The 26,688-nt window shown below is 46.4% G+C and overlaps 1 protein-coding gene across 1 annotated transcript in view; it reads right to left on the reverse strand.

The window, feature by feature from the left end:
- Nucleotides 1-25,651, reverse strand: part of kif26ba (kinesin family member 26Ba) — a 379,843-nt gene extending 354,192 nt beyond the window's left edge. The window contains exons 1-2 of the mRNA XM_048536110.2: nucleotides 25,136-25,651; nucleotides 24,605-24,985 (exon numbers count right to left, since the gene is read on the reverse strand). Coding sequence (XP_048392067.1) covers nucleotides 24,605-24,985; nucleotides 25,136-25,195 — 441 coding nt within the window. The 5' untranslated portion in view covers nucleotides 25,196-25,651. The remainder of the gene's footprint in view (nucleotides 1-24,604; nucleotides 24,986-25,135) is intronic.
- Between the last annotated feature and the right edge of the window lie 1,037 nt (nucleotides 25,652-26,688).

Genomic DNA, 26,688 nt, shown 5'->3' on the forward strand with positions numbered 1-26,688 from the left:
ACATACACACACACACACACACACACACACACACACACACACACACACACACACACACACACACACAGACGATTGATTGCAGATACTAAACTAACTCGATGACCAGTAAAGAGTGGCTAAAGGTGGAACAGGTACCATTTGCTAGATTGTCTGGTCTGGAACCTACACCATAATAGAAGTGAATAGAGTGGGGGGTGGGGAGAAGGATAAGGGGGAGAGGAAGGAGGAGTGTCAGGGGATAACAGTGTAAGGAGTGGATGGACTGGAATATGGTGGAGAAGTGATGGAACATTAATTGCTGACCCCACTTAGGTAGAGGGAGAAGTCAAGTGAATGAATTCCTCATAATTTCTTAAACACCGCTGCCTTTAATTAAAGTCACAGCCTAATCAGATTCTTCCCTCTATTTCTAATGAACCAATTTAAAAGCAGGTTATATTGACTCCACCTAGCCCTCTGCAGATACACACGTACACAGTAGCCATGCAGTTAAATCTTAATTATATCCTTGTTGGTTTTGTGATCCTTCACTGAAGCTCAGCTGCCCCCAGGCCCCAGGGATTTGCTCCATTGAGATACCTCCGCTGTGAACAGAGAGGGAAGATATCAAAGTGTTCCCCAGCACAGGTCACAGGTTAGGAACCCAGCTCCTTGCTATCAGATATTACCTGTCACTAAGGAGAAGCAGAGCTGTGGATCATAAGCAGATCAGAAAAGCAGAGCTCAATGGGGGACCTGACTGCACTCGAGATACATTCACAGAGGCGATACTAATGACTCAGCAGATAGGCTGTGTACAGCAATGATCAAAAAAATGTGTAAGGTTTTACTGACTTCACTGCAGTCCTGGTAATTAGCCACTTTTCCAAACAGGAAAAGTTCTTCCCTATTGAGTTTATTTCAAAACAAATTCTCTCAAGATGTTGAACTCTGTATTAGAAGGGACAGACACGCTCTGTCACCTAGCAACCAAGGCCATCAATTCTCCCTCAAGCCAATAAGTCTTCAACGCTGAGGGTCAAACGCTAATAGCCATTCTTGCTGCACATTCAGAAGAGAGCACTGTAAGGGCAGCTGATTGCTCACTGGTTGGTCTCAGTGAGAGACTTGGCTGTTCCACTCAGGAAGACCTCACAACAGGTGGTCAGCTCACGTAGGAACGGCAGGGGGTTCTGCATGTCCTTCATATTGATACCTCTACAGTAATAACCAATTTGCTTGTAAGGAGAATGAGAGATTTGGTGGGGTAAAGGGATGGAATAGTTGTCAATACAGTCAGCAACCTCCAGGAGCTACCAGTAATTCCACATGGATCAATCCCTACAGTGTGGACACAGGCCATCTGGTCTATCAAGTCCATACCAATCCTCTGAACAGCATTTCACCCAGATTCATCTCCCTACCCTATTCCCATAACCATCCATTTTCCATGGTTATTCCACCTGGCCTGCACATCCCTAGACCCTACGGGCAACTTAGCTTGGCCAATTCACCCAACTTGCAAGTCTTTGGACAGTGGGAGGAAACTGAAAACCCACAGAGACACAGGGAGAAGGTACAAACACTACACAGATGGTCACCTGAGGGGGGATTGAAACCCAGGTCCCTGGCACTGTGAGGCAGCAGAGCTAATCACCGAGCCACCATGCCAGCCCAAGTCATAGAGGGCTCAGTGAATGATAAACTAAGGTGACACCTTCAGAGTGAGTGGATAGACAGGACACTTCAGCGTAAGGCCGGAACAATCGATGAGGCAAAGTTAGAGCAGCACTCGTGTTCGTCTATTTGCAGCTCCGAGATGAACCTTGGAAAGCACTGCCTTCAAAATCTAAAAAAACTATCAAACTCTTTCTTGAATACGTTCAGTGGCTTAGCCTTCTGTGGTAGAGAATTCCACAGGATCACCATCCTTTGAGAGAAGAAATATTTCTTCATCTCAGTCCAAAATGCCTACCCCTCATCCTGAGACTGTGTCCCTACAGGGAAAACATCCTCCCTACATTTATACGTTTGAATCAGATTTCCTCTCATCCTTCTAAACTCTAGTAAATACAGGCCCAATTGAACCAATCCCTTCTCACAGTCCCAGCACCCTGGTATCAGCCCAGGGAAACCCTGCTGCACTTCCTCAATGGCAACTGTATCCCTTCTTGGACATGGAGACCAAAACAAACAGTACTCCATGTGAGATAATAAAATGTGAGGCTGGACGAACACAGCAGGCCAAGCAGCATCTCAGGAGCACTCTCTGATGAAGGGTCTAGGCCCGAAACGTCAGCTTTTGTGCTCCTGAGATGCTGCTTGGCCTGCTGTGTTCATCCAGCCTCACATTTTATTATCTTGGATTCTCCAGCATCTGCAGTTCCCATTATCTCTAATACTCCATGTGAGGTTCATGTATAACTGCAGTGAGACATCCTGACTCCTGAATTCCAATCTTCTTGCAATGAAGGCCAATTAACCATTCACCTTCCAAATTACTTGATGAACCTGCCTGTCTATTTTCATTGACTAGCGTGCAAGGGCAACCAGGTCTCCTTCTCCATCCGCATTTCCCAACATTATCACCATTTAAATAATACTCATATTTTCTGTTTCTCACACCATAACTTCACACACTTAGCCATACTGTACTGCATCTGCCATATGTTTGCCCACTCATCCAACTTGTTGAAATCACTTTGAAGCCTCCTTGTGCCTCACAATCCCAACCATTTTTGTGACATCAGCAAACTTGGAAATGTTGCATTTGGTTCCTTCATCCAGGTCATTTATAAGGATCATCAATAGCTGGGGCTGAAGCGCTGATGTTTGTACAACCCCACTAGTTACTGCTTGCAACTTGAAAAAAGACCAATCTTTGATCTGTGCCAATATATTATCCCCATCCCATGTGCTTCAATTTTGCCCAACTGACCTGTTATGACAGACCTTATCAAAAGCCTTTGAAAAATTTAATAAATCACATCTACCAGTTCTCCCTGTTTATTCTACTAGTTACATGTTCAAAATACTCCAGGCAATTAAAAGCAACCACATAATCTCTGTCGATTGTTGTAAAAACCCATCTGGTTCACTAACATCCTTTGGAAATTGTTGTCCTTATCTAGTCTGGCTTACATGTGACTCCAGATGCACAAGATTCTTAAATGGGATTCGGGATTTAAAATAAATCTGGCCTGGGCAGCTAAACAAATGCATTTTTTAAAAAATATACTGCCCGGTACAGTACAGTGATTCAAAGAGACCGCAAATAATCCAGGGTTCAATCCTTGCATTGCCCCTCAATTAAGATGACTGCACGGGTGCTCTCAGGTTCTTAAGGCGGGTTCATGCCCACACACCTGAATACTAAGGAGAAAATAAATAAATCTAGCCACAGGCTCTGATCAGTGCCTAGAGGTAATACCCCAAGGACCTTGTCAAATATGACTGGCACCTACTGTCTTGAGTTCACAAGAGCCCAGGAACCAAACCCTGGTAGGATGAGGTGAAATAGAGAGCGAGATAATAACTCATTTTCTTAAATAAGTGACTCACCCTCTCTTAGCACCTCCCCCTTACTAATTCACCCACATCAAGGTCAAAGTTCAAAGTGACCACAACCATATGGAGTGCGAATGACATCAATCCAGGAATGGCAGCCAGAAGTGTCTGGACACCTAGACTTGTTGTCTGCTTCACTAAGCAATCCAATGTTTTAAGCAATCTGACAGTGCTCTTTTGAACTTATGTTCTCCAGCAATTTGGAGATCACTTCTGTTTGGGAAAACTTTACTGCTGAGTAAAAGGACTGATGTCAGTGCCGGAAAATGTAGTGAGCTTTTCTGTTCCAGGAACCTCCGGTGTCAGGGTAAAACATTCACAGCCTCGGGTCTAGTGGCTAAGTGTAGACATTCTTTCTATTCCGATCCAACAGGCAGGCTTGAGTTCCAAAAGGAGAAGAGCACCACTTAGTGTATCAGTGTGATCAATCCCCGCAGTAACACATCCCTATTTATCTTGCTGCACCACCTCCAAGTCTGCAAAGTACAGCATTCAGGTGCCAGGAGGCTGTGTGTTCGAATCTCACCCCTGTGCCCCAAGCGCAAGCAGATCAGACTAACATACTAATACAGTGCTGAGGGACTGCTGCAATGTCAGAGATGCTGCGCCTTTCAAACAAGGTGTTAATCTGAGCCCCTGTCTCCCATGAGAGGAGTCATGGCAATTTTTTGAAGGAGGATGGGGCAGCTCTCCCACAGGAGTAGCTTGGCCGAGATTTATCTCCCAATCATCAACTCAAACAAAGACAGTCGTTATCGGGGCATTAGGCGAAGAAAGAGTTAGTGTGTTCAAGCAGAAACCAGGATTCTCAATTCAACCCAAAAGATTATCAATGGGCCCTCACAAAGCAGGATAAAAACTCATCAACCAATTGAGTAGAACTATTAGTGCTGAGCCAGTCGGAATATGAATGTCTTCAGTGAACAACGCTGTGGTATGCCTCAGACAACAGATCTTACAGATATTCAGCTAAATTGTCACCTAATTGCCCAATTCAATCAGCTCCAATGTGTGTTGAGGATGTGCACTGCAATGGTGTAGATTGAACAAGGTAAAGGACTCAAAAATTACTCCTTTGGCATGTTTAATTCCAGCAAAGTCATTCTCTCGCACCCTGTCAGATGCTCGAAGGAACAGTTCGACAATAAATAAATTCTAATCAAAAACCCGTGTTATCTTGAAGTGCCAGGAGCTGTAGCAGGGACAGCCCAAGCTAGAGCTACCAGCCTAGTGTAGCGATCAGGCTGCATGGTATCAACCACCAGATTGGCAATGAAGTATACAGTCAGCTATTAACCAGCATCTGCGCTGTGTCTCACTCTCTGTCAGAGTGGGGACACAGGGGGAAACAAAAAAAATACTACTCCCCCTGCCCCATCTTTACAACACAGTTTTAAAACTTCCCATCCCCTAAAACAAACACATTTCCTCTCCCTTGTCAAAGGCATGAATGGAAAGATATCTAAATATTCATCGGCTGCACATCTGACAGGATACACTCTCTCCCTCCCTACCTTTCTCTCCATCTGTCTCTTCCTCCCTCCCGTCTCTCCCTCTCTCGATCCCTCCCTGTCTCTCTCTCTCCCCCGTTTCTCTCTCTGTCTCTCCCTCCCTCCCCGTCTCTCTCTCTCTCTCTTTCTCTCTCCGTCTCTCTCTCTGTCTCCCTCCCTGTCTCTCTCTCTCTCTCTCTCTGCGTGTCCCTCCCTCTCTCTCTCTCTCTCTTTCTCTCTCCCTCTCTCTCTTCCCCGTCTCTTTCTCTCTCACTCTCTCTCCCCCGTTTCTCTCCCTCTGTCTCCCTCCCTGTCTCTCTCTCTCTCCCTGTCTCTCTCCCTCTCTCTCTCTCTCCCTGTCTCTTTCTCTCTCTCCCTGTCTCTCTCTCTCTCTCTGTATCTCTGTCCCTCTCACTCTCTCTCCCATAAGACATAGGAGTGGAAGTAAGGCCATTCGGTCCATCAAGTCTACTCCGCCATTTAAATCATGGCTGATGGGCATTTCAACTCCACTTCCCTGCACTCTACCCGTAGCCCTTGATTCCTTGTGAGATCAGGAATTTGTCGATCTCTGCCTTGAAGGCATCCAACGTCCCGGCCTCCACTGCACTCTGCAGCAATGAATTCCCCTTCTCTCTCTCAGGCCAATTACCTCCTGCCACCTCCAGGCTACTCAATTTCCTGGCTGGTTACAAAGCTTTGCAATAAGAAGGGCCTGCCATTGTATGCCTTCTATTAGAACTCTCACTGGTTTATTTTGACCCATTGGACTCTCAATGGTTACTCATTAGAAGTAGGGATTGGGCACGTTTTCCTTCTTGGCACTGCTGAGAGGCTGAGCCTTTTCCCTCTCTGCCTCAGGCGGGGTTTCAAATCCCACTCCAGAGACTGAGACACCTCGGTTGACACTCCAGGGCAATGCTGAGGGAGTGCTGAACTGTCAGTAGTGCTCTTTTTTGGATAGCCCCATCTGCACTGTCTCTGTTGATTCTCAGAACTACAATGCCATGATACCCTTCCAAATACAAGCTGAGCTGTTTCTCTCTGGGGTCCAGGCCAACGCCTGACCTCAGATGACATGAGAGAACGGAGTTTCTGCTGATATAACACATTGCCACCTGTGGGATCTTGCTGTGCACACACTAGCTGCTGCATTTTTTTTACATGACAACAGTTACTGACACGAGAAAGAAGTACCTTTATCAGCTTTGAGTCTTCCTGAGGTTGCAAAAGGCGCTATGTAGATGCAGTTTCTTTCTTTTGCTTAAAAAAAAGGCATTGCACTGTTGGCACATTTCTGGGATTTGTAAACCTAACGCTCTCCTTCTGTGCCAACTTGCAACTAGAAAAACTGCCACAATTTTGGTCAGGCCAGGGTTCAGCGTGGTTCAGGTCAAATACTGAGATGTGTCTCTCTACGATGCCACCTTAACCAGGCACTCCCTCAGTGCAGTAATGCTGGGTAGTAAATGCAGCCACGTCAGGGACACACAGATTCCCTGTAAAACACAATCAACAGAACTGCTAACCACTGCCGCTCACCAGCCTGCAGATCACTAACCCTCTCCCACTGATCCCACGCCACTGAAGTGTTCCAAAAAATGGTGATTCCACTTCAAAGCTGCTGTACGAGCTACTGGTCACTTCTACAAAGCTGAAGATGACCAGTGAGAAACACAGAGATAATGGGAACTGCAGATGCTGGAGAATTCCAAGATAATAAAACGTGAGGCTGGATGAACACAGCAGGCCAAGCAGCATCTCAGGGGCACAAAAGCTGATGTTTTGGGCCTAGACCCTTCATCAGAGAGGGGGATGGGGTGAGGGTTCTGGAATAAATAGGGAGAGAGGGGGAGGCGGACCGAAGATGGAGAGAAAAGAAGATAGGTGGAGAGGAGAGTATAGGTGGGGAGGTAGGGAGGGGATAGGTCAGTCCAGGGAAGACGGACAGGTCGAGGAGGTGGGATGAGGTTAGTAGGTAGGGGATGGAGGTGCGGCTTGGGGTGGGACAAAGGGATGGGTGAGAGGAAGAACAGGTTAGGGAGGCAAAGACAGGCTGGACTGGTTTTGGGATGCAGTGGGGAGAGGGGAAGAGCTTCCCCTGCAACCGCAGGAAATGCTACACTTGCCCCCACACCTCCTCCCTCACCCCTATCCCAGGCCCAAGATCACTTTCCATATTAAGCAGAGGTTCACCTGCACATCTACCAGTGTGGTATACTGCATCCATTGTACCCGGTGTGGCTTCCTCTACATTGGGGAAACGAAGCGGAGGCTTGGGGACCGCTTTGCAGAACACCTCCGCTCGGTTCGCAACAAACAACTGCACCTCCCAGTCGCGAACCATTTCAACTCCCCCTCCTATTCTTTAGATGACATGTCCATCATGGGCCTCCTGCAGTGCCACAATGATGCCACCCGAAGTTTGCAGGAACAGCAACTCATATTCCGCTTGGGAACCCTGCAGCCAAATGGCATCAATGTGGGCTTCACCAGCTTCAAAATCTCCCCTTCCCCCACCGCATCCCTAAACCAGCCCAGCTCTTCCCCTCCCCCCACTGATTCCCAAAACCAGCCCAGCCTGTCTCTGCCTCCCTAACCTGTTCTTCCTCTCACCCATCCCTTCCTCCCACCCCAAGCCGCACCGCCATTTCCTACCTACTAACCTCATCCCACCTCCTCGACCTGTCCGTCTTCCCTGGACTGACCTATCCCCTCCCTGCCTCCCCACCTATACTCTCCTCTCCACCTATCTTCTTTTCTCTCCATCTTCGGTCCGCCTCCCTCTCTCTCCTTATTTATTCCTGAACCCTCACCCCATCCCCCTCTCTGATGCAGTAAGAAACTCAGCCTGCCCCAAACTGGTCCAGCGATATTATCATTAGACCGTTAGTCCAGAGAACCATGTAATGTTCTGAGGAACAAAAACAAAGTTGCTGGAGAAGCTCTGCAGGTCTGGCAGCATCTGTGAAGGAGAAAGCAGAGTTGACGTGCTGGGTCTGGTGACCCTTCCTCAGAACATTGTGTTCTGAGGATCTGGCTTCAAGTCCCCTCTGTGGAAGATGGTGGAAATTAAATTAAAATCCAGAATTAAGTGTTCAATGACGATGGTTGAGGGGGGGAGCCCATCTGGTTCACTAAAGTCCCTTAGCGGAAGAAGCTGCTGTCTTAACCTGTTCTGGCGTTTAATGCCACAGCAAGGTAGCTGCCTCTTAACTGCCTTCTGGGAAATAAATGCTAGCCTAATTAGTGATGCCCACATTTCCCTGAGTAAGTGATAGTCAGTCAGCGACAGCTCAGCAGTTTGTTATTGACTAGTGCACCAACAACTTTGAACAGGAGCCGATGATACAGATTAACAAGCCAGCTCTGCCATTCAATAGAGATAGTAGGATCTGCAGATGCTGGAGAATCCGAGATAATCAGGCGTAGAGCTGGATGAACGCAGAAGGCCAAGCAGCATCAGAGGAGCAGGAAGGCTGACGTTCGGGCCTAGACCCCATTTCAAATGAAGGGTATAGGCCCGAAACGTCAGCTTTCCTGCTCCTATGATGTTGCTTGGCCCTGCTGCGTTCATCCAGCTCTACACCTTGTTATCTCCACCATTCAATAAGCTTTTTACGCAGTTTCTTTTCAACGGAAAGTGGGCATCAGGTTGAGGGTAATAAGGAGTCAACCGCATTGCAGTCAACCAAGAGTCACATATAGCCCAGAGAGGGACAGCAGATTTCCTTCTCCAAAAGGGATTAGTGAAGCAGATGTGTGTTTACCACAACTGATCAGAGTTGTCACAGTCATCATTACTGCGACTAAATTTTTAGATTAGTTTTATCAGTGGAATTTTAAATTCCACCAGCTACCAGTGAGGGATTTGAACCCATACTCCCACAGCATTGGTCTGAGCCTCTCATATTACTAACCCACTGGCGTTACCACTGCACTGTCACTCCCCAGTAGCTAGCCCTCCCTCAGGCTGATCTCAGGTCACAATCTTCACACCCCCATCCCCATACCGCACCCCCCCCCCCACCCACTCCCCATATTAGTGAGAAAAAGAGGAACCAGATGGGCTTCTACAACAACCTGCCAGATCCAGGATCATCATTAACCAGTATTTTATCTAAGATGTATTAGTTACTTGTAAATTTACTCAAGGTGCTGTAATAGGATTTAACTCCACCATTTACATAAGCATCTCATCCTGCATTACCAGGAGGGTACCAGTTACAACATGAACTCCCCTAAAATACAACGAGTGGATCATTATTGAAGCTTTTCACTGTATTTTACTGTATTGTACACTGTAAGATGCAAGTGACAATATATCATTCAATTATGGGTCTGCAATATCTAAACACTGGCTTGTTGCTGAACTGTGTTAAAATATTTCACAGAGTAACTCATAGGTCACCATTTCCTCCCAGTTTCTTTTTAACTTCAATCAATAACTCCTAAGAGAGATTTCTCAAAGTATGCTTGCGGGTCAGAATTATAACTTTAGCTAAATTCTATACAACAGAAATTCTCGTACAAAATAATATGGAACTAAACGGCACCTTTAACATATTTAAAACTTCTCAAAGTTCATCATAAACCAGATTAATGTGACCAAGGCATATAAGGAGATATCTGGGCGTATTCATCACAGTGGAAGGTATTAACAGAGAAGAGTAGAGAGGCAGAGAGGTTTTGGGTGAAAATGTCAGAGTGTTAGGTTTAAATAGCAGGGGGCACAATTTCTGTAGAAGAACTACTTGTATTAGGTACGATTGTGGTACGATTGTATAATCCAGTGGCTAAATAAATACATTTACTTTTCAAGTGAAGGGTGTTTGGATCAGGTCCCAAATCTGTTAATCATTGGAATCAGTCTATTTCAGTTCAGTAAGTTTATTTAATTGTTTATCCAGTCTTCGGATGAGCAAGCACAATGGAAGCCGCACTGTAATTTGCATTGAGAGATGAAAAATATGGCATCTATCTCATTTCCCATTTTCAAATAAGAGATCCCTGGCACGTAACCATAAAGCACTCAAAATGAAATATAATAGGCAGCCTACAGTGAAGAAAATGTTTCCATTAGTCCATTTTGGCTCAATTCTCCTTCTAGAATTGGTGGCTCTATTCCTCCTCTCCCTTAGTCCTATCACAGAAGACAGACCCATGTTAAAATTCTCCTGCTGGTTTGTAAATCATTTCATGATTTGCCCCTCCCTATCTCTGCGATCTGCTCCAGCCCAACAACCCTCTGAGGTATCTGTGTTAATTCTAGCCTCTGCGGCTCCTCCATTCATGGGCCTTCACTTATTCTCATCATAGAGTCAGACAGCATGGAAGCACACCCTTTGGTCCAGCCAGTCCATGCTGACCATTATCCCAAACTAAGCTAGTCCCACCTGTCTGCGCTTGGCCCAAATCATGTCAAACATTTCTTATTTATCCAAATATCAATATTGTAACTGTACCCATATTGTTGACGACTTAAATTCTGGGAATCCCACCCAAAATCTCTCCATCTCTCTACTTTGCTTATCTCCTTTGAGACCCTATTTCTCAGCCCACACTTTGTCCTAATATCTTCCTAGTGGCTGGGTGTTACACTTTAATACTACTTCCCTGCAGCCCAAGTTGGAAAGTTTCATTATGTTAATGGTGCTACATAAATACAAGTTACCATTGTTATCAATGAACTATCAGAAAACTTAATTTTAACTTGTTTTTATTAAATGTTACTTTAATTTTCTCAGCAAACAACTCCTCCCAACAATGCCAACATTGGGAACTAACCTGAGTTTTCTCCAGCTATTGCCATCCTCTAAAATCACCATCACCACTGATCTGTAAGTATGACAAACTCAATTCATGACAAACTACATTCTGATAGACATGAGGGAACAACATATCTTTAAAACAAAGTGTCACTGTGTTCCCAGTTGTAATGAAATGATTACTGACATATAGGAAATATCACAGCCAATTTGCTCACAGCAAGCTCCTTAAACAATGAGGTGATAATGACAGGGCCGTCTGTAATTTCGATTGAGTTGTAAGAATTGACCAAGATGCCGAGGATCACTCCTCTACTCTCTTTCAGAGTAATGCCCTGAGATATTTAACATCTACTTGAGAGGAGACACAGGGTTTTGGTTTAAATGAAAGACGCCACCCCCAACAATGCAGCACTCCCTCAGTCCTGAAGTATCAGGACTCAAATCTCTGTACAGCTTCGGACTGCTTAGCATTTTAATTCATCACCATTCTCTCACATATCTCTCACAGTCTGCTGCAGTGTTCTTTTGATGCTCAATGCAAACTTTAGGAACAGCCCATCATCTTCCAATTAAACCCATTATACCCTTCTAATCTCAACACTGAGTTCAACAATTTGAGATATGAGCTCTGTTCCCCATTTTGATTCAGGCCATGTGAGTCCTGCTTTTCGTGTTTTTGCTTATGAACAATTGATTATTCTGTCATTTACACTCTTTCGGGGCAAATGCTTTGTTTTTTTTACACTACAGTCATTACCACTCCCTTGGCCTTTGATCCATGATGTGGAGGTGCTGGTGTTTGACTGGGTTGGACAAGGTCAAAAATCACACCTGGGAAAGCAGCAACGCTCCAAAAGCTTCTGTGTTCAATTAAATCTGTTGGACTATAAACTGGTGTTGTGTGATTTTTGACCTTTTGATCCATGACCTTTGACATTTAGTCTTTCCAGACCCGTACCTTTTCCCTGATTATCCCTCTTCTTCCTTCTCCCTTTTCAACATCATAAAACCCACTCACATTTCTACCTCCCTACATTCCAAAGAAGAGTCAGGCCAGACTGAAACATTCACTCTGTTTCTCTCTCCACAGATACTGCCAGACATGCTGGGTTTCTCCAGCCTTTACAAGCTTTATTTCAACATCGACAGTATTTTGCAATTCTCTCTGTGCAACTCCATTTGCAAGGAGCGTAACTTTTGGAAAGTACCGTTAAACACGAAGTAGGCTAATGTACAACACCCACACTTCACACAATGGTACACACAATCACCCAAAAATTTGTTTTAAATTGTGGCTTAAAGGAAATGGTGCATTCAATATGCCGGTGAAAGATTAAAAATTTCAGCTAGAATTCTGGGAGAAGTGTCATACTGGACTCAAGACATAAACTCTATTTCTCTCTCACCTGCAGAGTTTCTCCAGTATTTTGTATTTTATTTCAGAATTCCTGCATCTGCAGTATTTTTGCTTTTATTTAAGACATTCGGTCTCAGACTAACATTACATATGAGTGCTTATGTTAATCCTCCAATTTGCATCAAGTTCTGCCATTTGGGGTAATTTAGTACCTCTGAGTCAAAAGGTTCCAGGCTGATGGCGGGACTGGAAAGTATAAACAAAGATGGTAATTTAGCAATTCAGCAGCAATCTGCATTTATATAGAGCCTTTAACATTGCCAACAAAACAGCTTGCGGAACAGTCCAAAATGAAAAGCAATGAAGTGTGGAACATGGCAGGACCCTTAAAGTTTGCCAATAAGGGAAGATCACAATCAGAAATGGTACGTGCATAAACTAGGTTGCATAGAAGTGAAAATATAATGAATAATGATATTTCACAGTCACCTTTGCATTCAATGAACTGTCTATTCAGAAGCATCATCTCTATTTGCAATATTAATCTATCCATAGTGATTTGTGACATCATTCCAATAACACAGCATTAGCTCAGATAGCATTAAACAACAATTTGCATTTATACAGTGCCTATAACACAATAAAATATTGCATTGAGCTTCACAGGACCAGTGACAAACAACTTTGACACCATGCCACTTAAACAGATATTTTAGGTCCCTGTGTGGCACTGACATAAATCCAGTGTTGTCACTCAACAAGGAATCGCACCCACAACTCCCCCAAAGCAACCAGGGATGGGCAACAAATGCTGGGTTTGTCAGCAATCCCAACAACACCCCAAATGGAAGAATTAAAAAGGTCAATCCCTCAATCCAAAGGGTAGATTTTACACAGCATCTTTCAGGAGGACAGAAGAAAAAGCTGCAGAGCTGAAGAGGTCTGTGGAGCAGAATTCTAGAGCCTCGATGCTGGATGGCTAAAGGGATAAGCACCAATGGCTGGGGAAAGAAAATGGTCAGTGCACAACAGGCCAGAATTGGAAGGAATACAATAAGTTGTAGGGCTGGTGATGGTTAACATCCTGCAAACACCGTGAGATACAACAGCAGATATAGGCCATTCGGCCATCCAGCTCACTTCACCTGTCATGAAATCGTTGCTGACCTGATAATCTTCAACTCCATTTTCCTGCCTTTCCTCCATAACTATTGATTCCCTTACTCATTAAAATTCTGGCTGCCTCAGCCTTGAATATACTTAATGACCAGTGTCAACAGCTCTCTGTGATAAAGAATTCTACAGATTCACAACCCTCTGAGAGGAGAAATTTCCCCTCATTTGTGTCTTAAATGTGCAACCCCTTTTCTGAGATTATGCCCTCAGGTCCTAGACTGTCCCTCAAAGGAAACAACTTGTATGCTTTAGTAAGATCATCTCTTGTTCTTCTATATTCCAATGAGTACAGGCCCAACCTGCTCAACCTCTCATGAAACAGTCCCTCTATATTTGGTATTAACCTAGTGAACTTTCTCTGGATTGTTTCCAATGCCATGATATCATTCCTTAGATAAGGTATCCAAAAGTGTTCACAGTATTCCAGCTGTGATCTGACTAGTCCCTTGACTAGTTTAGCAAGACTTCCAAAGCTTTACACTCCATTCCATTAGAAATAAAGACCTACATTCCATTTACGTTCCCTATTACCTGCTGTAACTTTGTTGCTAACCTTCCATGATTCATGGATAAGGACTTCTGAATCCCTCTGTTCTGTAGCTTTCTGCAGCCTTTCTCCATTTAAATAGTACTCAGCTCCTCTTTTCTGTAATGTTTTTGGTAATGTTGGTCATGGGGACAGGTAGACTCCAGAGTCCTCTTTGTGAATTCTAATTCTTGTCCTTTAAACCTACCTGGTCATCTGTCCAAATCTCTTCTGCTGTGGTTCCTCGTCTCATTTGGTTTGATAATGCTTCTGAGACATTTTATTACATTAAGGGTGCTACATAAATGCAAGCCTTTGTTGTGTGGGATATTTGAGGTCTGCCCAAAACAACACAGTAGGTGGGTGAGACTTTGGTTGAACACACAATCCAAAGGGCAACAAAAACAGCCCATGGTGTTGGCGGCAATATAGTAGCATGAACTGAGGATTGGCTAAACATTAGAAGACAGAGAGTTCAGATAAGGGGTGCATTTTCAGGATGGCAGCCTGTAACTATTGATGTGCCACAGGGATCAGTGCTGGGGCTACAGTTATTTACAATATATATTAATCACTTGGATGGGGAAAGCAAATGTACTATCTCTATTTTTGCAGATGACACAACAGTAGGTGGGAAGTGATGAGGATGGTACAGAGAGTCTTCCAAGGGTTATAGACAGGTGAAGTGAATGAGTAAAACTTGGCAGATTGAATATAGTGTGGGTAAGTGAGAGGTTATACACTTTTGCAGGAAGAAAAGAGGAGCTGAGTATTATTTAAATGGAGAAAGGCTGCAGAAAGCTACATGAGGTTCAAGGAAGGTATATTTATACTGTGGGTAAGCAGGTTCTGTATCAATTTGGTAAAATGTTTCTAACACATGCCAATGGCAGGCAGTAAGACTGGGAGAAATTCCTGGTCAGCCATTCGAGGGAAAGAACGTTGGAGCCTGTCCCAAATCTCCAGACTGCAATATGCATGTTGCCACAGCAGCTCAAGACTTCCTCTTTGTGATCAATAGCACCCACAAAATTGGGGAAATGACAAAATCAACAGATGGCTTACAAAAGATGTAAATAGTTTTGAAACTGGCACATTTTCACCAATCCCTCCCGTTCCAACTTCTTACGGTCTTCTGGTCTTAAAACAGACAAGGAGGATTCTTTTTCTCTCAGTGTTGTGAGCCAGTGAAATTTTTATCACAGACAGCTGTCTAGGCTGTGTCATTAAGTATATTCAAGGTCAAGACAGACAGATTTTTAATCATGAGGGAATCAAGGGTTTTGGGGTAAGACAGGAAAGTGGAACTGAGGATTTTCAGCATAGCCATGGTCTCACTGAATAGTAGAGCAGACTCAATGGGTTGATTGGCTCCTATATCTCATTGATCTTTCATCTCTCAAAGGGTACTGAATCGGTAGAATTCACTGTAAAGGGATGTCGAGGGGTTGGAACATTAAATGCCTTCGGGGCTGAGATAGACTGATTTTATAATCATGTAATGGGAGTAAGTTGAAGTGGAGGATCAGCCATGATATCATTGAATTGGCGAGCTGATTTGATGGGCCGAACAGTCTACTTCTGCTCCTATGTCCTATCAGTGTGGTGGCTCAGAATAGGCAGCTGAACCTATAACAACTCAAACCTGGTACCCTAATGAGCACCCTGGGGTGAGCCACTAGGAGACTATTTTGGAGGGTGAAGTCTGGAACCCCATGCAATGCAAGTGGCTCAACTGCAGCTCTAAGCTAATTAGCAGATGGTGTGTTTGGTTCTGAAATTTACACTGAATTGACCAGCTTGAGGGGCGGGGGGGGTTTGCCAGTGGTTGGGGTGCTGGTAGAAAACTAAAGCCTGAAATAAAAATGTGTCAAAACCACACAGCTGTAAGGTTTTATGCATTGAGACTGTAGAAGGCCTTTCAAATATATCACTTACATCTCCCACAAACTGCTGACCATCCCCCAGCCAGTGAGTGGGTCATTACTGGCGAATGCTATTTTAATTGCATGTCTCTGGGTTTTATGAGCTGCCCTGACCTGCCATAAAAGCTGTGGGTCCCCGATTAATGCCTGAAACCTGAGATGAGAACTGACCAACAACACCACTGGCAAAATAACAAGAGTATCAAGCCTCCAGCAAACCACTGCCATCTGCTTGCTGAACCAAATATTTACATTGGCGCATCATCCCTGCCCCATCCCCCTCGGAAAATCTGTTTAACCTCACAGGACATCTGCTCCCCTCTCTAATCGGCTGCATGCTAACCTGCTGAGGCATTTGGCAACCATTAAGAGTGAGTCGGCTGTCTCATTACTTTTTAGGTGAACCGCGTTCTTTCATTGTCACTCCCTCTGAATGTCCTCCAGTTTCACCCCAGCTACAGTTTTTTTTAAACAAAGAAGGGACCTGCATTAGCATAGCACCTTTCCCATACATCCCAAAGGCTGTAGACTTTGCAGGCTTCCCACACGATGAAAACAGAGGGCGTGCCTTTTGTCTGTTTCCATAGTTTGCTCTTGTTGGTCACTAGTCTGGAAGCAGACTTTGAGAGGCACCTCTCTGCAGCAAGTAGCACTGACCTGGAGTCTCTCTCTGCTCTCTGCATCATGTGTTACCAGGTTCCTACTCAGCCTGTTTAGCTGCACTGTGAATTTCTTTGGTCAAAAAGTCCTTGGGTGGCAGTGAAACCGTCAGGTTCCTGACTCAGAAGGACGTTAACCACTGCAGCACAACCCTTTCCACAGCACTTTTCTGCCAATGAACTTCCTTTCTGAAGTTGAATCGCTGTCCCAGTCTGTGAATCTGAGCAGCCAACTGAAACACAGCAAGCTCCCATCAAGCACAGTATGATCACGGCCTGATAATCCAAATCCAATCTGATGTTATTCGAAAGATAAAGCTGACTAGAAATCTCACCATCACTTCCCTTTTCTTTGAAGTTTGCCGTAACCCGACAGGGTAAATGGGACCCCCTTTTAATGTCTCATCCAAATAACAGCAGGCACCTCTGATGCTGCAGCACTCCCTCTGTACTGCACTGGATCACCAGCCAAGACTTGGTGATCCAGAGTGAAATTTGGAGCCTAGCTATCCGACTGAGAGGCAAAGCTGAAACCCAGGACTACAATTGGCGCTAAGCATTACAGTGAAAGGGCACCATTATCACTGCTGCCCCCACAATCAGTAACATACATGCTACACGGTTACTGGACCACCTCTAACTAAACAGAACCTAACCATCACCTCTGATATCTGACGGCATTACCAAAAGTGAACCCCCTCCCACTGTCAACATCCTGGGGGCTACCACTGTCCAGAAACCAACTGGAAAAGCCCATATAAATAGAGTGGCTACTACAGCAGGTTAAGAATCTTGCAAAGAGTGACTCTGCAAGGACTGTTAACCAGCTACTGGCCATTGTTGGAGCTGCACTCATCCAGACAATTGCAAAGTATTCCATCATACTCCAAACTTGTGTGCGATGGAATACTCTCCACTTGTCTGGATGGGTGCAGCTCCAACAACACTGAAGAAGGTTGATCCCATCCAGGTCAAAGCAGCCCGCTTGGTTGGCACCACATCCACAAACGTCCACTCCCTCCAACACTGACAGTCAATAGAAGCAGTGCGTTCCATTGTAATCCCGGAATTCCCTCCCTAATATAGGTCAACTCAAATAGATCAGCTCACACCAACCTTCTCAAGGGCAAATAGGGATTGGTAATAAATGTTGGCCCATCCAGCAACACCCATGTCCCAAGAGTGAATAAAAACAAAACACTGTAAAAACATCTCTAATGTAGTCTGCTTTCCTGCTCCTCTGATGCTGCTTGGCCTGCTGTGCTCATCCAGCTCTGCACCTTGTTATCTCTAATGAAGTCCTTCATGTTTTTCCAGGAAACCTAGAAAGGACCAGTAACTGGACGGCAGGGCGAGTGCTCTGCTTAGAAACATTGCTGCTGTAAGTTAGCAATGCTCGTCACAGTGCTCGAACTACTTAGGGCCTCTGACTTCAATGGACATTCTCACTGGAGGAATGTGACCCACCCCCTCCACCCCAGAACTGTACTTAAGGCACCAGGTGGCATGGTATGTGTCAAATAAAACCAGGTCTGGTCCCTGCTGAGTGTGGTGATTACAGCTGGAGCGATGGTGGGGAGAATGGGTACAGTTTGGAGCAGGAGAGATGGTGGAGGGGGTGGGGGTGTGGGGAGCTCCAGGCAATGGGCAATGCCATCATATTCTGCCAGCTCCGTCTAAGAGACATTCTGAGCAACTGGCATTGGGCACACTGGCAGCAGTGATGCACCCAAGCCTTTGCTCTCACACAGAATGCTAGTCTTGGAAAAAGGTCCCCCTTGCCCAGCAGGTTTCAGCCATGAAGGCTGGACTCTGAACAGACTGAAGAAGCCCACACTCTACCCAGATTTATCAACATGGGGTTGTGCCAACATTCAAACAAATGGCCTGACGAACGGTTTTGGCCCAAAACATTGACTTTCCTGCTCCTTGGATGCTGTCTGACCTGCTGTGCTTCTCCAGCCTCACACCTATAATCTCTGGCTTCCAGCACCTGCAGTCCTTATTGTCTCCAAACAAATGGCCTCATCTTGTGGACTGGATGGTACAGAGTTGAATTTCACAAGAGATGCTCAGAAGGTTACGATAAAACAGCTCAAATCAGAAAGCACATAACTCCCTCAGCAACTTGAGGCACAAAACAGAATTAACACACTACCAACAAACTATTCACTGAGCCCAGAATACAACCTGATATTCTTCAAATGGAGTCTTTTAGAAAAACTGCCGAGAACTAATCTATTTTAAACTCCACTCAGCATGAGGAAACACAATTATCTGACCCATCTGAATCATTTCTCAATAAACCGCATCCAATATTCCACTCCAATACAATCCTTTCCCACAACAATACATTAAACAGCTTGAAGCATCACATTCATTTCTAAGGACAAATCCTTTCGCATTTTAGCATTGTTCATGTCACACATGTGATTAAAGAATGGGAAGATACAGCAAAGTAAAACAGTCTCTCCAGTATTAATGTGTTACTAAATGTGGTTACACCACTGGGAAGAGACCCAGATTTGGGAACACTACACCGGGACTGCACATTAACAGACTCTCCGGCATCACTCCGTGCACAGTACTGCAGTAAAAACATGCGGAACAGTGGAGACGTCAATGACAGGGGAAATCCATATTTAGGGATGGGCAATAAACATGGGCCTTGTTGACAGCATCCACATTCCATGAATGAACAAATAAAAACAGAGATAAATATGCACAGATCCAAAAACCTTCAACAGATACATGTGTAGAAACAGATCCAGTTATAGACAGAAAAACACGTGTTTTGATAGACACGTGTATACAGACACATGCAGAGAGACGTGTTTTCACACAGACACAAACATTCCAACACGTACAAATACAGGCAGGCACACGTACACAGATACATATATAACCGATGTACTTATACACATAAACACATATTGACAGACGTACAGATTCATGTTTAGAGCTGTGCATACACACAGGCACATCCATTCAGACACAAAAAAATACAGGCAGGCACATATACACAGATATATGTACACCGATGCACATATACACATAAACAAATACTGACAGACATGTACAGATTCGTGCATACACACACAAGCACATACATTCAGACTGACACATACACTGGAGGAGCCTAGAAACGATCAAGAACACAGGTACACTCTGACACAGGGAGACATACTTACAGTCAAACACAGAAACACAAACACACACTCAAATTCCACAGATTCCCACTATCAAATCGAACTCTTTTTTTCACAGGCACTGCCGATGTGATCAGCCTCTCGGTATCAGCCACTGCAACGCTGACAGTGTGCAGCTAGACAGGGAAACTGCGCCCCCCGCAGAAACCTACTTGTAGCTGTTTCATGATAACAAAGTGTGAAGCTGGATGAACACAGCAGGCCAAGCAGCATCTCAGGAGCACAAAACTGACGTTTCGGGCCTAGACCCTTCATCAGAGAGGGGGATGGGGAGAGGGAACTGGAATAAATAGGGAGAGAGGGGGAGGCGGACCGAAGATGGAGAGTAAAGAAGATAGGCGGAGAGAGTATAGGTGGGGAGGTAGGGAGGGGGTAGGTCAGTCCAGGGAAGACGGACAGGTCAAGGAGGTGGGATGAGGTTAGTAGGTAGGAGATGGAGGTGCGGCTTGGGGTGGGAGGAAGGGATGGGTGAGAGAAAGAACAGGTTAGGGAGGCAGAGACTGTCTCTGTAATCAAAGAGTTGAAATTCTTCGAGGACCAGTATCTGGAGCCCGAACATTTGCACACACAGTTTTAAATCGATCATACACGTTTGTTTTTTTTTTGAACAATACCCTTTCGCCTTCACACCACAGACATTAACATAAGGGGCCAGCTTCAGAAACCAATTAATTCCGGCGTTTTCCCAACTCAATCCTTTCTCGTCAGCCCCTGCTTCAGGGACTGGAATAGCAGGAGATGTATTAGCCAGAAGCTCACTCTGTTCGATGGGCAGCGCTGGAGCCCCGGGTTCAAATCCCCGCACCCCCTGTCCTGGAAGTATGCAGGAACACATCCAAACTGCCAGGCTCAAAAGCAAATGTGAAACTGTGAAGTCTTTCGCTTCCAACACGGTGATTAACGGAGGGACTGGAGACATGCAGATTGCAGACATCGGGGTATTCCGCTTCTTTCTGTCTGCACGTCGGTTTAATGTGACAATCCGAGCCCCATCCATTCCCCAACTGTGAGTGACCCCGCTCTCCCCCTCCCAGCCCCCAACCCCAGACACAAACTTGGACCAGTTCACCTGATTCAGAGCCGGCTCACCCGCACCCCCCCCCCCGGATGTGCATTGCTGTAGCGGCGGTGGAGGAGGGAGGAGGGGAAGGCATGGGTACTTTTCCTTCAGCATCTCTCTCACTCTGTCTGCCTGTACCAGGGCCTAACGCAGAGACTGTACTGGGGCTGATTCCGCGGTCATTTGCAAAAGGGTTTGGGTTCAGTACAAGTTTAAAACGGAAAGGCAGTGCAAGGGTGTGCGCTCGCCACTGGGGGCACTCGCTCGATCATTCTTTCGAAAGGCCAGCACCGGGTACGGTGGGCCGAGTAGCCTCTTCCTGTGTTGTCCAATGACAGGGGCCGATGTGAGCAGGGGCTACATTCAGCCAGGAGGGTCTGACTGATGTCTCTCTCACGCTCGACAACAAGCGGCTGATCCAGGAACCTATTCAACACGATCGCAACAGCCAGAAATGTAGCGAGTGTTTTCGGTGGAAGGCAGAGCTGTCGTTTATAGTGAACACAGAGCCCTGAGCTCCGATCCCGCTCCGTAAAAACGGATTCCCTCCGCTTCCACCCGGATTCAGTGCACTGCCTGTAAATATCCTGCTCTCTACATGAACTGGGATGAAACGTTCGCCGGCTGGATCCGGGGAGGGGGAAGGAGACAAAGCGCATGTATTAAGCCGCCCCCCTTCCCCATTAAAACAGCAGCGAGCTGCAGAGAAGGGGGGGGGGGCGTATCTGCAGAGAATGGGTATAAGATACTGCGGCACTTGAATGCATGAGTGAACGAACGAATGCAAAGGACAGCGCAGCCTGGCTCGTCTCAGCGGCTCGCCCCTCGTCGCTGAGTTAAAATACAGCGGGTGAGAGACAGAAACTCTATCCCACATGCAGCTCTCCCGAGAAATAGCAAAATCTAACCCAAACACGGTCTCCTGGAAGCAATGGCATAGCCCGTATCATTTGGCCTTGTCTACAAAACACACACACACTGTCTCAATGCACACACACTTTCTGAGCGCTGGTTTAAATCCAACACACGCAAACACACACAGAGAATACAGGCACAGACACTGACTCAGATATACACATATACAGGCGCACGCTGACACGGACACACACATTGACACAGGCTGACACTGACAGACACACTGACACACACAGATATACACATTGAAACAGACACACTGACACACACACATATACACACTGACACACACACAGATATAAAGGCTGACAGACACACTGACACACAGATATACACACTGACATAGACACACTGACACACATAGGTATACACACTGACACAGACACACTGACACACAGATATACACACTGACACACATAGGTATACACACTGACACAGACACACTGACACACACAGATATACACACTGACTTAGACACACTGACACACACACATATACACACACAGACACACTGACACAAATATACACACAGACACAGATATACACACTGACACACAGATATACACACTGACATAGACACACTGACACACAAATATACACACAGGCACAGATATACACACTGACACAGAGACACTGACACACAGATATACACACTGACAAGGACACACACACACAGATACACACACTGACACACAGGTATACACACTGACACAGACACACTGATACAGACACACGCAGATACAGGCACACACACTGACACAGACACATAGATACAGACATACACTGACATAGACACATACTGACACACACATATTGATACATAAACACACACACACACAAATACACAAACTGACACAGACAGTGACACAGACACACACTGACACAGACACACACTGAAACATGCATTGACAGACACACACAGATACAGACACACACTGACACAGAGTGACACAGACACATAGAGATACAGACACACACTGACACACAGTGACAGACACACACACACAGACACACACTGACATAGACACACACAGATACAGACACACACTGACACAGACACAGATACAGACATACACTGACACAGTGACACAGACACACACAGATACAGACACACACTGACACAGACAGTGACAGACACACACAGATACAGACACACACTGACACAGACACACACTGACACAGACACAGATACAGACATAGTGACACAGACACACACTGACAGAGACACAGATACAGACACATGCTGAAACATGGATTGACAAACAGACACACACAAATACAGACACACACTGACACAACCCATATTTGTACCGGGTCTTGTGCTTCTCATCTGTGAGAAACAGCAGTTTACTGCTTGGCACGGTGGGGCTGTTATTTTGATTTGATTTCATATATTAAAGACTTATTGAAAAAGCCTACTATCAAATCTCCATCCGTCCCCTCAGCAGCGAGTGAGAGGATATGAAATCAATCACATTGCTCCAGCTATGATTTTTGACCCTATGGTATTTCTAGGGCGTCAACATTCCGACACAGAAATATTGGTTGCATTTCGACACTGGAAGGGGTTGGGGGAAGGGACTTTGTAGAACATAACGTTGTTTATGATGTGATGTCTTATTTTTGGAGCTATAGATTCCTATGTCCAAGCGGTCAATCAGTCTGATTACAATCTGATCGTGATCGATAATATACCATTGCTGCTCCTCCTCTCAGTTCCACCTCACCTTCAATCTTTGGCCTCTGCTATTTAAGCTGGAATCTGGAGGAAGGGAAGGAGGGTGAGGGAGAGGAGGGCGAGGGGCTTGGGAAGAGGGGGTGAGCGAGAGGAAGGATTGAGGGAGTGAGGAGTTGTGTTGGGATTGGATGGGGCTTGGGAGTGTTGAGGGGGTGAGGTGTTGAGGGGATGAGTGTTGATGGAGAAGGTATTGAGGGGGTGAAGAATTTGAGGGGATGAGGGGTTAAGAGATTGAGGGGATGACGGGGTAAAGGATTGAGGGGCTGAGAGGGTAAGAGATTGAGGGGCTGAGGGAGTAAGGGATGTAAGAGATTGAGGGGATGAGGGGGTAAGGGGTTGAGGGGCTGAGGGAGTAAGGGGCTGAGGGGTAAGAGATTGAGGGGCTGAGGGGTAAGGGATTGAGGGGATGAGGGGGTAAGGGACTGAGGGGCTGAGGGGGTAAGGGATTGAGGGGCTGAGGGAGTAAGGGGCTGAGGGGTAAGAGATTGAGGGGCTGAGGGTGTAAGGGATTGAGGGGATAAGGGGGTAAGAGATTCAGGGGCTGAGGGGATAAGGGATTGAGTGGCTGAGAGGGTAAGGGATTGAGTGGCTGAGAGGGTAAGGGATTGAGGGGCTGAGGGGGTAAGGGATTGAGGGGCTGAGGGGGTAAGAGATTCGGATGCTGAGGGGGTAAGGGATTGAGGGGGTAAGGGACTGAAGGGGTAAGGGATTGGGGGGCAAGAGATTGAGGGGCTGAGGGGGTAAGGGATTGAGAGGGTAAGGGATTGAGGGGCTGAGGGGGTAAGGGATTGAGGGGGTATGGGATTGAGGGAATAAGGGACTGAGGGGGTAAGGGATTGAGGGGGTAAGGGACTGAGGGGGTAAGGGATTGGGGGCAAGAGATTGAGGGGCTGAGGGGGTAAGGGATTGAGAGGGTAAGGGATTGAGGGAGTAAGGGACTGAGGGGGTAAGGGACTGAGGGGGTAAGGGATTGAGGGGGTAAGGGACTGAGGGGATTTGGGATTGAGGGAATAAGGGACTGAGGGGGTGAGGGGTTGAGGGGGTGAGGGACTGAAGGGGTAAAGGAGTGAGTGGGTAAAGGATTGAGGGGGTAAGGGATTGAGGGGGTAAGGGACTGAGGGGGTAAAGGATTGAGGGGGTAAGGGATTGAGGGGGTAAGGGACTGAGGGGGTAAGGGATTGAGGGGGGTAAAAGGCTGAGGGGGTAAGGTTTCGAGGCACTCAGGCGCCTACCTTGCTGGAGAACGCTCCCGGGATCATCATCTTAAGAGCCTGCCTCTTGAGCTCCACCAGTCGCGTGTTACAATTCTCGCACCAAATGCCCTTGTCCTCCGAGCCGCAGGAACCGGGTGAACCAGAGCCCGGGGACGATCCGGCCACCGAACCCGGCGAGCCGCCGCCTGAGCCGGGGGAGCCGCCGAGAGACGATCCAGGGGAGCCGCCGCCGCTGCTGGAGCCCGGAGACGCGGTACCCGAGCCGGGCACCGAGCCGGCTCCTTCGGGGGCGGGTCGGTTCACTGTCCGGGATTCCTCGCAAGGCTGGAAGCTTCTCCTGTACCACATCTCCGGGGTGAAAGTTGCCAGTTTTGTCTGTGAATAACTCTCCGCCGTCCCCTGGGCATCCATCAAATGATAATTAATGACAATTAACAACAGGAAGGAAATATATTTGCAAAAAACAAATCAGCACTGGGGTCGGAGCAGATGCACAGTGGGGTTTGCAAACATTTGAAATAGTTTTTATGAAACAATCTCAACACTTACCACATGCTTGCGATTCCTTGCAAAAACAGCCCGCTCTTTGCTTCCAGATACAGAATTCATATCAACCCAATGATTTCTCTCGCTCTGCTCTTTTCTAGCTGAATTGATACTGTATCACCACTGGGTTTCCGTCCACCCAGGTTTGCACTCACTGTGCTGCAGAATGACACCGCCAGCTAATTCACTGTCACATTCAACTTCACCAACCCCTCGACCTGCCGGGGCATTTTTACTGCAGCCCCCACCACCCCCCACCCCCAGAGTCATACATTGCCCTTCATCCCACAACTGTCCGTGTCTGCATTTCGGTTTGAGACACACACACACTGCTCGCTACTCCCCGTTCCTGCGGAATTGTTTTCTGAGTGCAGTCCCCTGAACTCAGGGGAGGCGGCACAGCGCTGCACTCAACTTAGCCACTCTTCCAGCCGGCACTGCACCCCACCCCCTTCCAGCTGAGGGGCTCCTCCTCCTGCTGCTGATGCCGTCTCTCTCACCCCCACACCTCACGCCCAGCGACTTGGGTTCAGAATGAAAATGTGCCCAACTCTTGCAGTGAGCCATGTGGGCGGAGCTCGGCTTGGTCAGGGACCGCACCGCCCCCCCCCCCCCCCCGCTCGAGCTGAACGTTTCGGGTTTGGGGGGGGACGGGGGCTAAATTCGGGAAACAGGCTCTGATATGAAAGACACAGCCGCTCGGACCGGGAGACGGAGGCGGACTCGGGACTGATGGTTGGTTGTGGACAACTGACCAGCCCTCATCCCAAATAGATCCTTACCTGAGAAACAGCAAGCCCCCTCTTTCATACATACCCGTGACCAATGTTAAGATATCTTGACAGTCTAACATGCATTATCGATGTTAAGATACTTCTCAGGAAAAGATACATTGCCAATGTTGAGATTCATTTTCAATATGAAAATGAATTGTCAGTTAAGATGCATTATTAACATTAAGATGCATTCGTGGGATTAAAAGGCATTCTCAGGGTTAGTATGCATTCTCGACGTTAAGATGTATTGTTAATGTTGAGGTGCATTGTTAATGCTGAGGTGCATTGTTAATGTTGAGGTGCATTTTCAAAGCCAAGGTACATCCTTCATTTTAAGATACGTTGCCAACGTAAAAACGCATTCTCAACTTTAAGACTCGTTCTCAATGTCACTGTCGGCGTTGAAATGCCATGCATATCTGCAAAAGAAAAGTTTAACCGGTAAACGCGCTGATTTTCCTCCCCTTTTTTGTTGTGTTCGGTGATCTTGCTGTGTCCTTGCAGATTCCGAGCACTGCACGTATCAGTGAATGAGATTGGAACACCCAGTCACGGTAAAGAGGTGTGTGTTATTTATATATAATTATATGAATATGCTGAAATGAGCTGGTTGAAAGCGGGGGTGGGGGGGGGCGAGGGGTGCGGGTTTGTGATTGTAAATGCTCAGCGGGGCTGTTTTTGAGCAGATTGGAGGTGACCCGGGGAAGGGAGCAGGGCTGGCAAGGAAAGGCAAGGGGGAAAGCCTGGCGCCCTCTGCTGTTTGTACATCTCTGCAGACAG

The sequence above is a fragment of the Stegostoma tigrinum genome, chromosome 9, assembly GCF_030684315.1.
Source record: "Stegostoma tigrinum isolate sSteTig4 chromosome 9, sSteTig4.hap1, whole genome shotgun sequence".
Lineage (NCBI taxonomy): Eukaryota > Metazoa > Chordata > Chondrichthyes > Orectolobiformes > Stegostomatidae > Stegostoma > Stegostoma tigrinum.